The 12,323-nt window shown below is 40.8% G+C and overlaps 1 protein-coding gene across 1 annotated transcript in view; it reads left to right on the forward strand.

Annotated features, from left to right (window-relative positions):
- AOPEP (aminopeptidase O (putative)) overlaps positions 1 to 12,323 on the forward strand; it is a 150,518-nt gene that overhangs the window by 57,839 nt on the left and 80,356 nt on the right. The window contains exons 7-8 of the mRNA XM_053467370.1: positions 4,649 to 4,838; positions 10,590 to 10,696. Of these exons, the coding sequence (XP_053323345.1) occupies positions 4,649 to 4,838; positions 10,590 to 10,696 (297 nt within the window). The remainder of the gene's footprint in view (positions 1 to 4,648; positions 4,839 to 10,589; positions 10,697 to 12,323) is intronic.

Consider the following 12,323-nt stretch of genomic DNA (forward strand, 5'->3'; position numbering starts at 1 on the left):
AGGTGGACTTTAAATAATTATGTGACTTCTAAAGGTAATTGGTTACACCAGATCTTATTTAGGGGCTTCTTAGCAAAGGGCTTGAATACATATGCACGTGCCACTTTTCTGCTTTTTATATAACTTTTTACTTCACTTCACCAATTTGGACTATTTCTTGCATGTCCATTACATGAAATCCAAATAATAAATCTTTTTTGATTCAAGGTTGTTATGCAACAAAATATGAAAAATGCCATTGGGGTGAATAATTTTGCAGTTTGTGTGTGTGTGTGTGTGTATATATATATATATATATATATATATATATATAATATATATATATACACACACATACACACACACACACCACTGGGCAAAAGTTTGAGGTCACTTAGAAATGCCCTTGTTTTGGAAAGAATATCCAGTTTTGTCCATTAAAATTACAAGAAATCTGAAAGAAAGTGCATATGTGAATGACTACAGTAGCTGGAAAATCTTTTCAATGGAATATCTTCATAGGTGTACATAGGCCCTTTATCACTCCCATCGCTCCTGTGTTCCAATGGCACGTTGTGTTCGCTAATCCAAGTTTAAAAGGCTGATTGTTAGAAAAACCTTTTGCAATTTTGTTACAGCTAGAAATGTCCTTGTTCTCCATTTGAAAGTGACCCCAGACTTTTGAACATTAGTTTATTATAAGCTTGTTGGACATCCCGTTATCAAAACATCCACTCTTTTGAGACGGCTTTGCAGGAGATTTTGCAGTGTGTGTTCTGCCAAAAAAGCATTTGTGAGGTCAGGCTCTGATGTTGGACAAGAAGTCTTGGCTCGCAGTCTTCGTTCCAATTCATCCCAAAGGTGTTCGATGGGGTTGAGGACAGGCCTCTGTGTGGCCAGTTCTTCCACCTCAAGCTCATCCAACCATGTCTTTAAGACCTTGCTTTCTGCACAGGGGCACAGTTTGAAGCATACAATTGTCTAGAATGATACATATAGATGCTCCTGTTAGCCCAGATTCAGGGAATACAGACAATATTTGGTATAAATGTATCCTTTTGTCAGTGCATTTGTTCAGGGTTCATCTTGGTGCCAGGGAAGTCAGACAGCTGTCTGTGGTGTCTGGACCAGGGGGAGCAAACAGTCACCCCAATGTTGCAGGGTTGCAACAGTATGCCTGACATTTTGTGTGGGGGGTGGGGCATATAGAAAGATCTATGCGTACATTGATCGTGGAGTATACTGATTTGAGCGACAAAGTGGCTTCTGGTCTGGGGTGCTCATTGGTCCAGGACTGGCCCTATCCATGGAAGCAATAGAGCCATATTAGGATTAAATAGCACTGAGACTATCCTGCTATTTAAAGCATTAATGAGGTACTTATGTATTAGGTTGGATGTTTAACCCCATGGTATTGCAAATCTACACAAATATATAAAAACATTTATTTTTTTATGTAATAAACTTATCACTAAAGGGTAAAGGGGGGATGCTATGCTGCAGTATTCAAAATTGCTGAGATAGGCCGTGTGATGTTCTCAGTGTGTACTTTTAAAGGAATGATCCTGTGGACTCACTGCTTAGTTAAACTTATACTTCGTAGAAAGCTTCAGATTACAGAAAGTTGTATTTTCCTTTTTTATCTTCACTTTTCAACAGTTTTTCAACAACTTTGGGATTTTAATGGTACTAGATCATCTAAATCACATGGGAGGTGTAGTCAGGACAATGTTGAGGAATGTTGATACTAGAACGTACTATGAACTTGAAATTTGTTCCTTACCTACATCTTACTAGACTTCATCACATGCATTATGCGACTATACCTTGGTGGGCTGCACTTGTGTTAGTCCTATTCTTTTATATAGCCCTATTCTCAGAACTCCATCGTGCATGAGGTTCTTCTTCAACAGTATCTGGAGCCAAGGGAGTGGTTTGCTTGTTAATGATGTGCTGGCCAAAATGCTAACGAGTGTGAGCCAAATGAACTAGAAGGAAGAATGAGTCATACTTTAAAGGAAATATTTAGTCCATACTTTAAATAGCAACATTAAGGGAATTTATATTGTCATATTTCTTTACATGTGTACGGAGATAATATTGTACAAATATATTGGTCTCTGGAACCAAGGAAAGGAACACCCTGTTTATATTCCCTGGCTGATCTTCAACAGCACACAATTTGGTATACTTCTTGTTTTTATTACCATCTCTTTGCAGATGAAACTCTTGCCATTCGTGTCTCCCTTTTTCCTTGTGACTCATCTCAGTAAAATGTTTTCCTGGATGCCCTCTTACTAATTAAGCCTGCCACTGACAAAAACAGATTGTACACATTATCCTGCTATGAGCGTTAAATGCAGTGCTGTGTACAGTACTGTAGGGCAGCATTGGTAAACTTTGTTTTATCTTGTTTTGTTCAAATAAACGCCCCTTATCTGCAGACCTGCAGGCTGCCGTTGTTGTCTTTGCTGGACCTGACTCAAGGTGCGTAGATCATATGCAAGGAGATCTGTTTGGGGGTCTGGAAAAGCGGCAAATGCATACGATGGCTGGAGTGTCCCTTTCAGTAAAGCATGATTAATTATAGTCATATGGATTAGAAGAAAAACAGTTGAATGATAGAAACTTTTGAGGCAAAACTTTTCCTATCCACTGTCCACCAGATGTTATACCACATCTGGTAGCCACTTTACTAGAGTGTTAATTATCTGAGATGTTTACTGTTGGTTAATACATAAGTGTTTGTCCACTATATTCTTTGTAACTCTTTTGACACTACACATGGATCATTTTTAAGCTCCACACCAGAACTGGTGTAAAAACGTAAAGTACCTTGCTGCTTTATTTTGCTTAGATAACCCATGGGCCAATCACAACCTCATTTATGAATAATAATTTAGATTTTCTTGCAACAATCCTACATAACTTGAAAAAGGTAAAGGATAAGTTTCATGTGGTTATCTAACATGTTTGCAACTGCTAAATGTTCTGAGGGTATGTTGGCAAATATAGGGAGCGCAGTAGGGTCATTCGCTAAATGGTTCTCCAGTAGCCTCTAGTGGGCCAAAGCCACATCTTGCATTAGAAACACATGGGTGTTTTAACATTACTGCACGCCTTGTCAACGAGATTGCCATTAACACAAAAAGCTAAATACCATATTAAAGCTTTTTCGGATCCAATGTGGAGTCATGATTCATACAGCACAAGCGCTTGTAGTTATAGCCCTTGCTTTTATTTCATGGGGACAAAAGTTCTATTTAGAGAGCAAAGCTAAAACAACCGTAAATGAACAATCAGTCCTGCAAGTGAATTCAGATTGTTTTCCATCAATGTTCCTCTGTTCCCAGGTTACTATAGGGAGTTTTGGGAAGAAACTCCATATGGTCTCGGATTCTCCCGCTTTCACTGTTGTCCACACTTGTCTTCTGAAAGCTAAAACAAGCAGATTGAATTGGCAGCCTGTGCACGTGTTAATAACTACACTTCTTCTTTACGTAAAAGAAAAAAACATTAGTTTGTAAAAGCAACAGCTGCTTGTTACCTAAAAACAAAAAACATGGTGTCATTTAATCATAATAGTATGTATAATATAGTATGATTATTATTATTATTGCATGATGGGAGGCCAGCATGTCATCTGTTTTTTGTTTTTTTAATGAAACGTTAGTCAAATGTTATTTGTCATGACGTATGTGGCCATTTGTGGTCATAATTGTGTGTGAGTCGCAATATTATGTGTCTTCATTTTTAAAATCGGATCTCTTTTTCTATTGAAAAGATTTTTACATATATCAACAAACTTACCGTAAATTAAAATGTTGAACTATTACAATAATAGTAGAAAGACATTATATGCTTAATGCCAATTTACTGTGATGTCATGAAATGTATCCATACAATAACACATTACTAGCTCTCAAAGGCAAACTGCCACACAAGCTCTCCTGCCACGTCAAAGGACATTATAAGAGATGAGGAAGAAAAAACAGTGTTAACCGAAAATGGCTGGAATTCCAGACTAGTTGAATATCTGTGAAACGAAATTCAAGTGTCATTATAACCTATTTCATGGAAAAACATTCTAATGCACAAAAACGTATTTTCTTTAAAAAAAAAAGCTGTAAGTGCCTAGTTTGTTTAATTGGGTGAGACATATAAATCCAACGCTCTTTCTTTTTACAGACATTCACTGTGAAAGTGAAGACCAGCCATGCTATGTTAAGTAAAACTGTTTTTTTTCTCACTATGGGGTGTCTTGACGTGACAGGTGAGCTTATGTGCTTTCATCAGAATACAGTACTTAAGCCTCATGTTTATTTAACATATATGTTTGCAGGTTTGGTAATTTGTTCTTCTTCGATAAGTATGGATAAATTCCATGACATTCTTGACACGCAGTAAATTGAGCATATATGTAATGTGTCTTTACCAATGTTATAATAGTTCAACATTTTTTTTCCCTTTTATGATGCCCAATATTTATATACATGTAACACCTTTTTGTTCTTAACAATGTCTGCTCAGCACCTCGGGCATGCTGGGACCTGGTATTTATATGTTAATAATCAGATGACAATGTTAATAACAAGACATAATTAAGAAGTTCATGTTGTAACAGGTTTATGGTAAAATATGCAATTTGTTGTTTATTTTTGTGATGCAGCCCACACATCATGTACCTGTCTCAGAGTGTGCTGTCGGGAAGAGACCATCTCTGTATGGCACGTGTTTGCCATGAAATTGCACACGCCTGGTTTGGTTTAGCCATCGGTGCACGTGATTGGACAGAAGAATGGATAAGTGAAGGATTTGCTACCCATCTGGAAGATGTGTTTTTAGCAGAAGTTAAAAAGGTGACTTTTCACAGTTAATCTACTATTGTTTATTGCTTTAGGGGTCGATTCCCTTTTTCTGTACCTGAATGCACCGGTTCTTTAGAATGGGGTAGCTGTGATGAGTCTTTCCGGTTTATTGATTAAAGTGGAAGCTGACCAGAGAGCGTGGGGGTTTCAACTCACTCATATCACTATACTTTTGGAAGGTCCACCCAGTGAGCTTCTGCTGCAGAACAGCTTGGTTGGCCCTGTATAATGCATGGTTAGATCAGAGAAATGTCTTGAAAATCATTACACGGTTTGAATTATGAATTATGCAGAGCCAATGCACACCTGCCAGGGAATTCACTTCATAACGCAATCTCCTGCCAATGCAACATAAGTAAATAAACCTCTATGTGTGGCCTAATTGCCTACGAGTATAGAGCATTCATCTACTTATTTGTGGATTGTTTAGGGGTAATAGTATTCATCGTATACCCTTTATAATCAGTGGCTTGTGAGGTGTTCAGTACAAAAGGTTCAAATGGTAGTAGACTCTGGCACCTTGTGAGTAAAAGAAAAGTTTGCATAAATAGCACTTGGTCCAAAGATGGTCCACCGGTCTTATATGCTTCCTCATCATAGAGCTTGTGTCTGTAGGAAGCCACAGACAAGCTCCTACTTATTGAAGGTCCAGCATTTAGAAGCCACCTGTCCATGTTTGATTATTTTTGGGGGATTGTGGTAACAAGGGATATAAATTAAAGAATGAAAACTGAAGACTTTAGAATTTCAGCTCAGATACAAAGCCTGATTCTGCAGTTTAAAGAATGTGTAATACAATGCAAACCAACTTTTACTTGAAACAGAGCAAGGCATAACATGGCTTAAAGCTTCATTTAAATAGAAATAAGACCATGCACACTTTTGGTAATAGATTTCCTTTAAGGGTCCCCCTTTTAGGAAGTTTTTTTCTTTTTTCCAAAAAATAAATGCCTCTTGTCTTGAGAAGGGTAAAGCCCTGACTATTCACATGGCAACAATTTAAAATAAAATTGAGGTTAGCAAGGATATTCCTTTAACTCAATCTCACATGGTTCACATATAAAAGAAAACTACGCTGCTTGGAGAGGCGTACTGCTTTTAAATGAAATCTTTTATATTTATATCCTCAAACCAAATGTTATCTGAGCACTTCATCACTTGCCTACATAAAACAAGGTCAAGTAAAGCCTATCTTTGTCCCTTTTGACTTGCAGCTGTCTGCATTGAACAGTTGAAATCTGAGCTTTTCTATAAGGTTTTAATCTTGTCTGTGTTTTGTGCTTTGAGTTATTTTTTAGCACTATTATAAGAAAGTGAGCAAAAGTGGGTAAAATCATTTATTATCCTTCAAATATCCAAAATGTGTCAGTAAACATTTATTTGGTTTAAAAGTTGGGAACAGAGCATGGTAGGAAAGACGTTCTGTAGTCTCTTGCTTGCCCCACGTTCGTCGTTATATAAAATGACAGTATAATGTCCCATACCTTTCCGCCAACAAAGAATTTGCATATTAGGCAAAGTATTTTCCTTCCCAAAAGCTACCTCGCGCCATCCGAGTATCACCAGCGGCCCATCACTGGTAGGAAGGCAGTCTTGTTGAGGTCAGCGGGATGGCTTTCTGCTCGGCTTAGGCCCCCTGGGAATCTTATGTTAGCGCTGGTAGTAAATATACAGAACGCTGGCTTTGATGTAGAAGATGTGTTCATGCAGACTAAACGCTTAAGATTCTGGGGAAAGTGGAAATACTTTGGCAAACTTCTATTGGTGGGCCCCAAACACAGGGCCGGACTGGCCCACCGGGATACCGGGAAATTTCCCGGTGGGCCGGAAGGTCCGTGGGCTGGGACCAGGGGCGGTCTGGGCACATGGGCAATTGCCCCCCAGGCTGCCCGAAATCTAATCTGAGCGGCCGCTGGGTGCTGATGCGGCCGGCCGGCACTACTATAATACTTTTTTCTGCACAAGTATTTTAAAAATGTATTACAGTATCGCCGGCCGGCCGCATCGGCACCCAGCAGCCGTGTGCGATGGCCGTCTAGTGATGGGAGCAGTGTGAGGGGTGAAAGCTCCGCCCCCTCGCACTGACCTTTCACCCCTCACGCTGCTCCCATCACTATGCGGCCGTCAGATTCCTGGGAATGTAATCTGAACGGCCGATGCGTGCTGATGCCGCCGGCCGCCTCTGCTTTAATACTTTTTTTTTTACTTTATATGGCGAGCCGATCCAGTTTACCATATAAATAAAAAAAAAAGTGTTAAAGTAGCTCCGGCCGGCGGCATCAGCACGCACCGGCCGTTTAGATTACATTCCCAGCAGTCATAGTGATGGGAGCAGCGTGAAGTGGAAGCTCCGCCCCCTCGCACTCAGACTGCTGCAGCACCGGATGTCAGGTCAGTGAAGAGAAGTAGAAGGTGAGTAAAGTAATGTATTTTTTTGTACAAAATGTATAATATTTTTTTGAATGTGTTTTCAGCATGTGTGTGTATGTAAGTGTTTCCCCCTATATGCCACTCTGCCTCCAGAAATGCCTTATATCCCCCTATATGCCACTCTGTCCCATGACATGCCTTTTAACCCCCTATATGCCAGAGTGGCATATATATGGGTATAAGGCATTTCTGGATGCAGAGTGACATATAGGGGATTAAAAGGCATATGATGGGACAGAGTGGCATATAGGGAAACATAAGGCTTTTTTGGAGGCAGAGTGCCCCATGATATGCCTTTTAACCCCCTTTATGTCACTCTGCCTCCAGAAATGCCTTATACCCATATATGCCACTCTGTCCCATGATATGCCTTCTAACCCCCTATATGCCACTCTGCCATATAGGGGTTAAAAGGCATATCATGGGACAGAGTGGCATATAGGGGTATAAGGCATTTCTGGATGCAGAGTGACATATAGGAGGTCAAAAGGCATATCTTGAGGTATAGTGGCAAAAAGGGGGTTAAAGGCATATCACGGGGCAGAGGGGCATATAAGAGGGTTGAGGCATATCAGGGAGGCAGAGTGGCATATGGGGGTTAAAAGGCATATCATGGGACAGAGTGGCATATAGGGGGGCATAAGGCTTTTCTGGAGGCAGAGTGCCCCATGCTATGCCTTTTAACCCTCTTTATGCCACTCTGCCTCCAGAAATGCCTTATACCCCCCTAAATGCCACTCTGTCCTATGATATGCCTTTTAACCCCCTATATGGCAGAGTGGCATATAGGAGGTTAGAAGGCATATCATGAGACAGAGTGGCATATAGGGGTATAAGGCATTTCTGGATGCAGAGTGACATAGAGGAGGTCAAAAGGCATATCTGGAGGTATAGTGGCAAAAGGGGGGTTAAAAGGCATATCACGGGGCAGAGGGGCATATAGGAGGATTGAGGCATATCAGGGAGGCAGAGTGGCATATAGGGGATTAAAAGGCATATCACGGGGCAGAGGGGCATATAGGAGGATTGAGGCATATCAGGGAGGCAGAGTGGCATATAGGGGATTAAAAGGCATATCATGGGGCAGAGTGGCATATAGGAGGATATAAAGCATATCAGGGAGGCAGAGTGGCATATAGGGGGCATAAGGCTTTTCTGGAGGCAGAGTGCCCCATGATATGCCTTTTAACCCCCTTTTTGCCACTCTGCCTCCAGGAATGCCTTATACCCCCTATATGCCGCTCTGCCCCGTGATATGCCTTTTGACCCCTATATGGCAGAGTGGCATACAGGGGGTTAAAAGGCATATCATGGGACAGAGTGGCATATAGGGGGTATAAGGCATTTCTGGAGGCAGAGTGGCATATAGGGGGTTAGAAGGCATATCAGGGGGGCAGAGTGGCAAGCCTGGGGGCAGATGTGCATAACTCGGGGGTAGGTTGGCAAATAAAAGGAAAAAAAAACAAACATGTCTCAATCATAGCTTATATTAAATATGAAAAAAGTAGTCTACATGAATTAATAAAGAAACAAAAGTTTCTTACCAGAATATCGTGAAGAATAATGTGATCAGTGTTTTGTTCTACTGAACTTTTTCATCTAAAATGTTCGCAGTAGTAAATGTTTTGATCCCATTCTGTGTAATGTATTTCATTTATTAGGGCCTTTTAACACTTTTGCTTTCTGGCATTTTAATACAAATAATGAGATAAAAAGAATGGCACATAGTGTGACTCGGGTGTGTATAAGGGGTGCGTGTGGGTATAAGAGCTTCACCGTGAGATAAACTATATGGGGCTGGTCTCCAAATTTTTCCAGGGCTGCTTTTCAGTCCCAGTCCGGCCCTGCCCAAACATATATTTCATGCAGTTGGTGGGGGAGGGGTTATGTGCCCATGTGATTACCTAAACTCACCTTAATTAATATGCTGTTCAGACACTACGAGTTTACCAACTCTTAATTTTATGCTGATGCATGCAAGATATGCCTGTATACTAATAAGAATTCCACTTCCACTTCCATACATGTTTACGCAGCTAACTTATGTAAAACATAACTATTGTACTACTAAGGGCCAAAGAGTTATATGTATGCATGTACACAGGGCCGGCCCTACCATGGCCCCAAGGGCCTTTTTTTTTTTTTTTTTTTAAGCGGAAGAGAGAGAGGGGCGCCGAGTGATTTTCACTTACCAAGTTGTCAGTACCCGCTCGGCGCCCTTCTATCTCCTCTGCGTGCCCTCTAGCTCGGTCTCGGTGCCGGCTTGTAATGCTGAGCGCCGGATGATGACGTCATTTCCGGCGCTCAGCAGTAAAGCATCGCGCAACGTGGCAGAGCAGGGAGACTCACCGCAGGACTGCTGCAAAGTAAGTGACGTACAAAGGGGGGGGGATAGGGTAGATAATAGGGAAGGAGAGGAAGGGTAGATAATGACCCCTGGCGGCGGCAGTGGGGGGGGGGGCATCGTCATTTTATACTTCGCCCCAGGCGGCATTATGTCTTGGGCCAGCCCTGCATGTACGTATTAAAAATACTTCAGTGAACAGGTAAAACTGTTTCTTTTCATCAGACTATACGCTTTCTGAGCAGCTGAATATCGTTAAACTGTGCCCCAGTGAAAAAGATTATTTGTGTTAAATGTGGCTGATAAATTATGATAAATTCTATTTTTTTGTAACATTGATTTTGGTATGTCACTTCCAATATGTAATGCAAACCAATTTATACATACTTCATAGTATAACTTGGTTATGGTTCTAGAACCTTGTATGGAACTAGAAATAAAAGTAAAAACCTGGGAACTTTGCCCATTTGTGAAAGGGGTTCTGGGGATTGGAGCTGATTGTTTAAAGTCTAGGCCATTAATTCTAAAGTGAAGTCAGTGGCTTCTTGCTCTATCCCTAAAACGTCCCAGAGTAGGCTACTGGAACGTTCCCTGTTTTGAAGGATTGGCTTTGAGAAGGAGTGGGGCTAGTAACATTATATAGTTGGCTGTCTGTGCTAGCCCCACCTATCAGTGGGTGGAGAGTCGGAGGATAGTGTGTGGCTGTAGTGGGCGTGGCTAAAGACCACTCCTCTGCCCAGAGAAAGATGAAACTGTACTAGAGACACTAGGAATCAGGGCTTCACAAGGAGACTCTGGTTCAAACCCACATTGGTCCCCAAATATAGTTTCCAAATTAAGTGAGAGGGGAGATCTCCAAGGAGTGCAAATTACCAGCTACACTAGTCTTCCTGATGGTAAATCTTTCCCTGCCAACATCAGTAATTTATATAAGATGCTGTATTTTTCATATATTTCTCTGTAAACAGTTGTCGCTAGAAGAAACAAAAGAACAAAATGAGTTGAAAGCTTTGATTCGATATCATCGTCTTGCTGATGAAGTCAGAAATTCCCAGGAAGAATTGCAGATATTAAGGTATGACTCCTAAATGGCCGCTTTGAACCCGCATACATGCACAGTACACCCAGCAATGCTGCCTCCTAGGAGGTGGGCCTCATCCAGCAAAGAAGTACTTTTCAGTAACACACCACTTGTTGTGAGGGATCTAGTCTACCCATTTTTCCTGATGTAGACTTAATAAGAAAAAAATATATCAGTTTATTTCATGAAACTGCCCCTTAACAGACACTAGAGCCAAACACAACAAGGCTTGCAATATTGAGTTCAGCCTGAGCAGGCACAGGCACTCCTGAAATTTGAACTCGAGGATCTCCAGACAGGCGCTATAGCCAGCTAAGCAATACCCACAAGGTAAGATGATCAGTGTTTGCTTCACTGATGCATGGGGAAATTGGTCTATACGGCCTATTTAATAATTGAAAATGACTACCTGTGGCTGTAAATGTACATATTAACTCACTTTTTTATTTTTGTAAAACATATATTTAATCCCGATATACTCTATTCCACTTACAAAAGCAATTCTATTTGTTTGTATGTTACATACATATATAAAATGTCATTATTGGGGCACATACTGTTTAATATTGGTTGCCCTGAAGTGAAAGACTTGAGTGATCTAAAGGGTTTCCATCTAGATGCCCTTGCACAAGGCTCCACTGCAGAAGCCTGTTGCAGTTCCAGTCACAGCCGATTGGCTGAGGCTGGAGCTGGTTGAGTTTGAAGGAGTTACTCTGCACAGAAAAGAAACTTTATTATTCCAACAAGGTGAAATACAGGGGAAAATAGGGGACAAAAACATGTCATGATGTCTAAAGTGCCTTGTATAAGATGGCATTATCACATTTATTATAACATTTCTGCACACTTAGAAATAATTCTGTTCTATCCTTAATGGTTTGTTTGAAATATTCCGCACTTTTTATTTTTATAAATATGTTTTATTTAGAATTAAACATTCCAAAACTTTGTAGGAAAATATGTCACCTGATTTTTAACTGTTCCTCATTTTTCTTATTTTTTTTTTAACTTTTGTTGAATGTGCAGTCCTCCTTTTTACAAGTGTTAATAGGGGCGGGTAGAAAGCACCTAGAGTGCATTGCTTCCCATAAAAACATCCTTAATTTGATGCCTTAGTAGTTTCCCAGAGAGGGAAATCAATGAGCAGCAGTGCGCAAGAAAACAGACGTTCTTAGTTAAAGCAGATGTTATCTACTTATATCTTGCTTTTTGGCAACTGAGAAGATGCCAGGGGCCCAGAAACACTGGACCTACCTCTCACCCCAACCCCCTCTCTACATTCCAGTACCCTAGACGAGGGCCTACATTTAAGTTGTAGAGGAAGGAAAGGGAACGCACCTCCCAAGCACAGAGATTAATTCTGGAATGCCGCCTATTTCTTTGTTCTGTTCAGTAACCACTACCATACCCCGTCACAAATACATGGGCCAGGAAAATATGCCTGGCGGCCAGTTTCCCCTCTCAGGTTACTGACTGTACCACTCTGAGGATTAGTTAGAAGAAAATACATATTGTTCTGCAAACCACACCCTGCATTCTGAGACTTTGTATTCTCCCATCTGACAGCCTTATTCAATGCACATCAAACGCAGACTTGGAGCCATAGACAAAAACAAACTGT

The sequence above is a fragment of the Spea bombifrons genome, chromosome 1 (genome assembly GCF_027358695.1).
Source record: "Spea bombifrons isolate aSpeBom1 chromosome 1, aSpeBom1.2.pri, whole genome shotgun sequence".
Classification (NCBI taxonomy): domain Eukaryota; kingdom Metazoa; phylum Chordata; class Amphibia; order Anura; family Pelobatidae; genus Spea; species Spea bombifrons.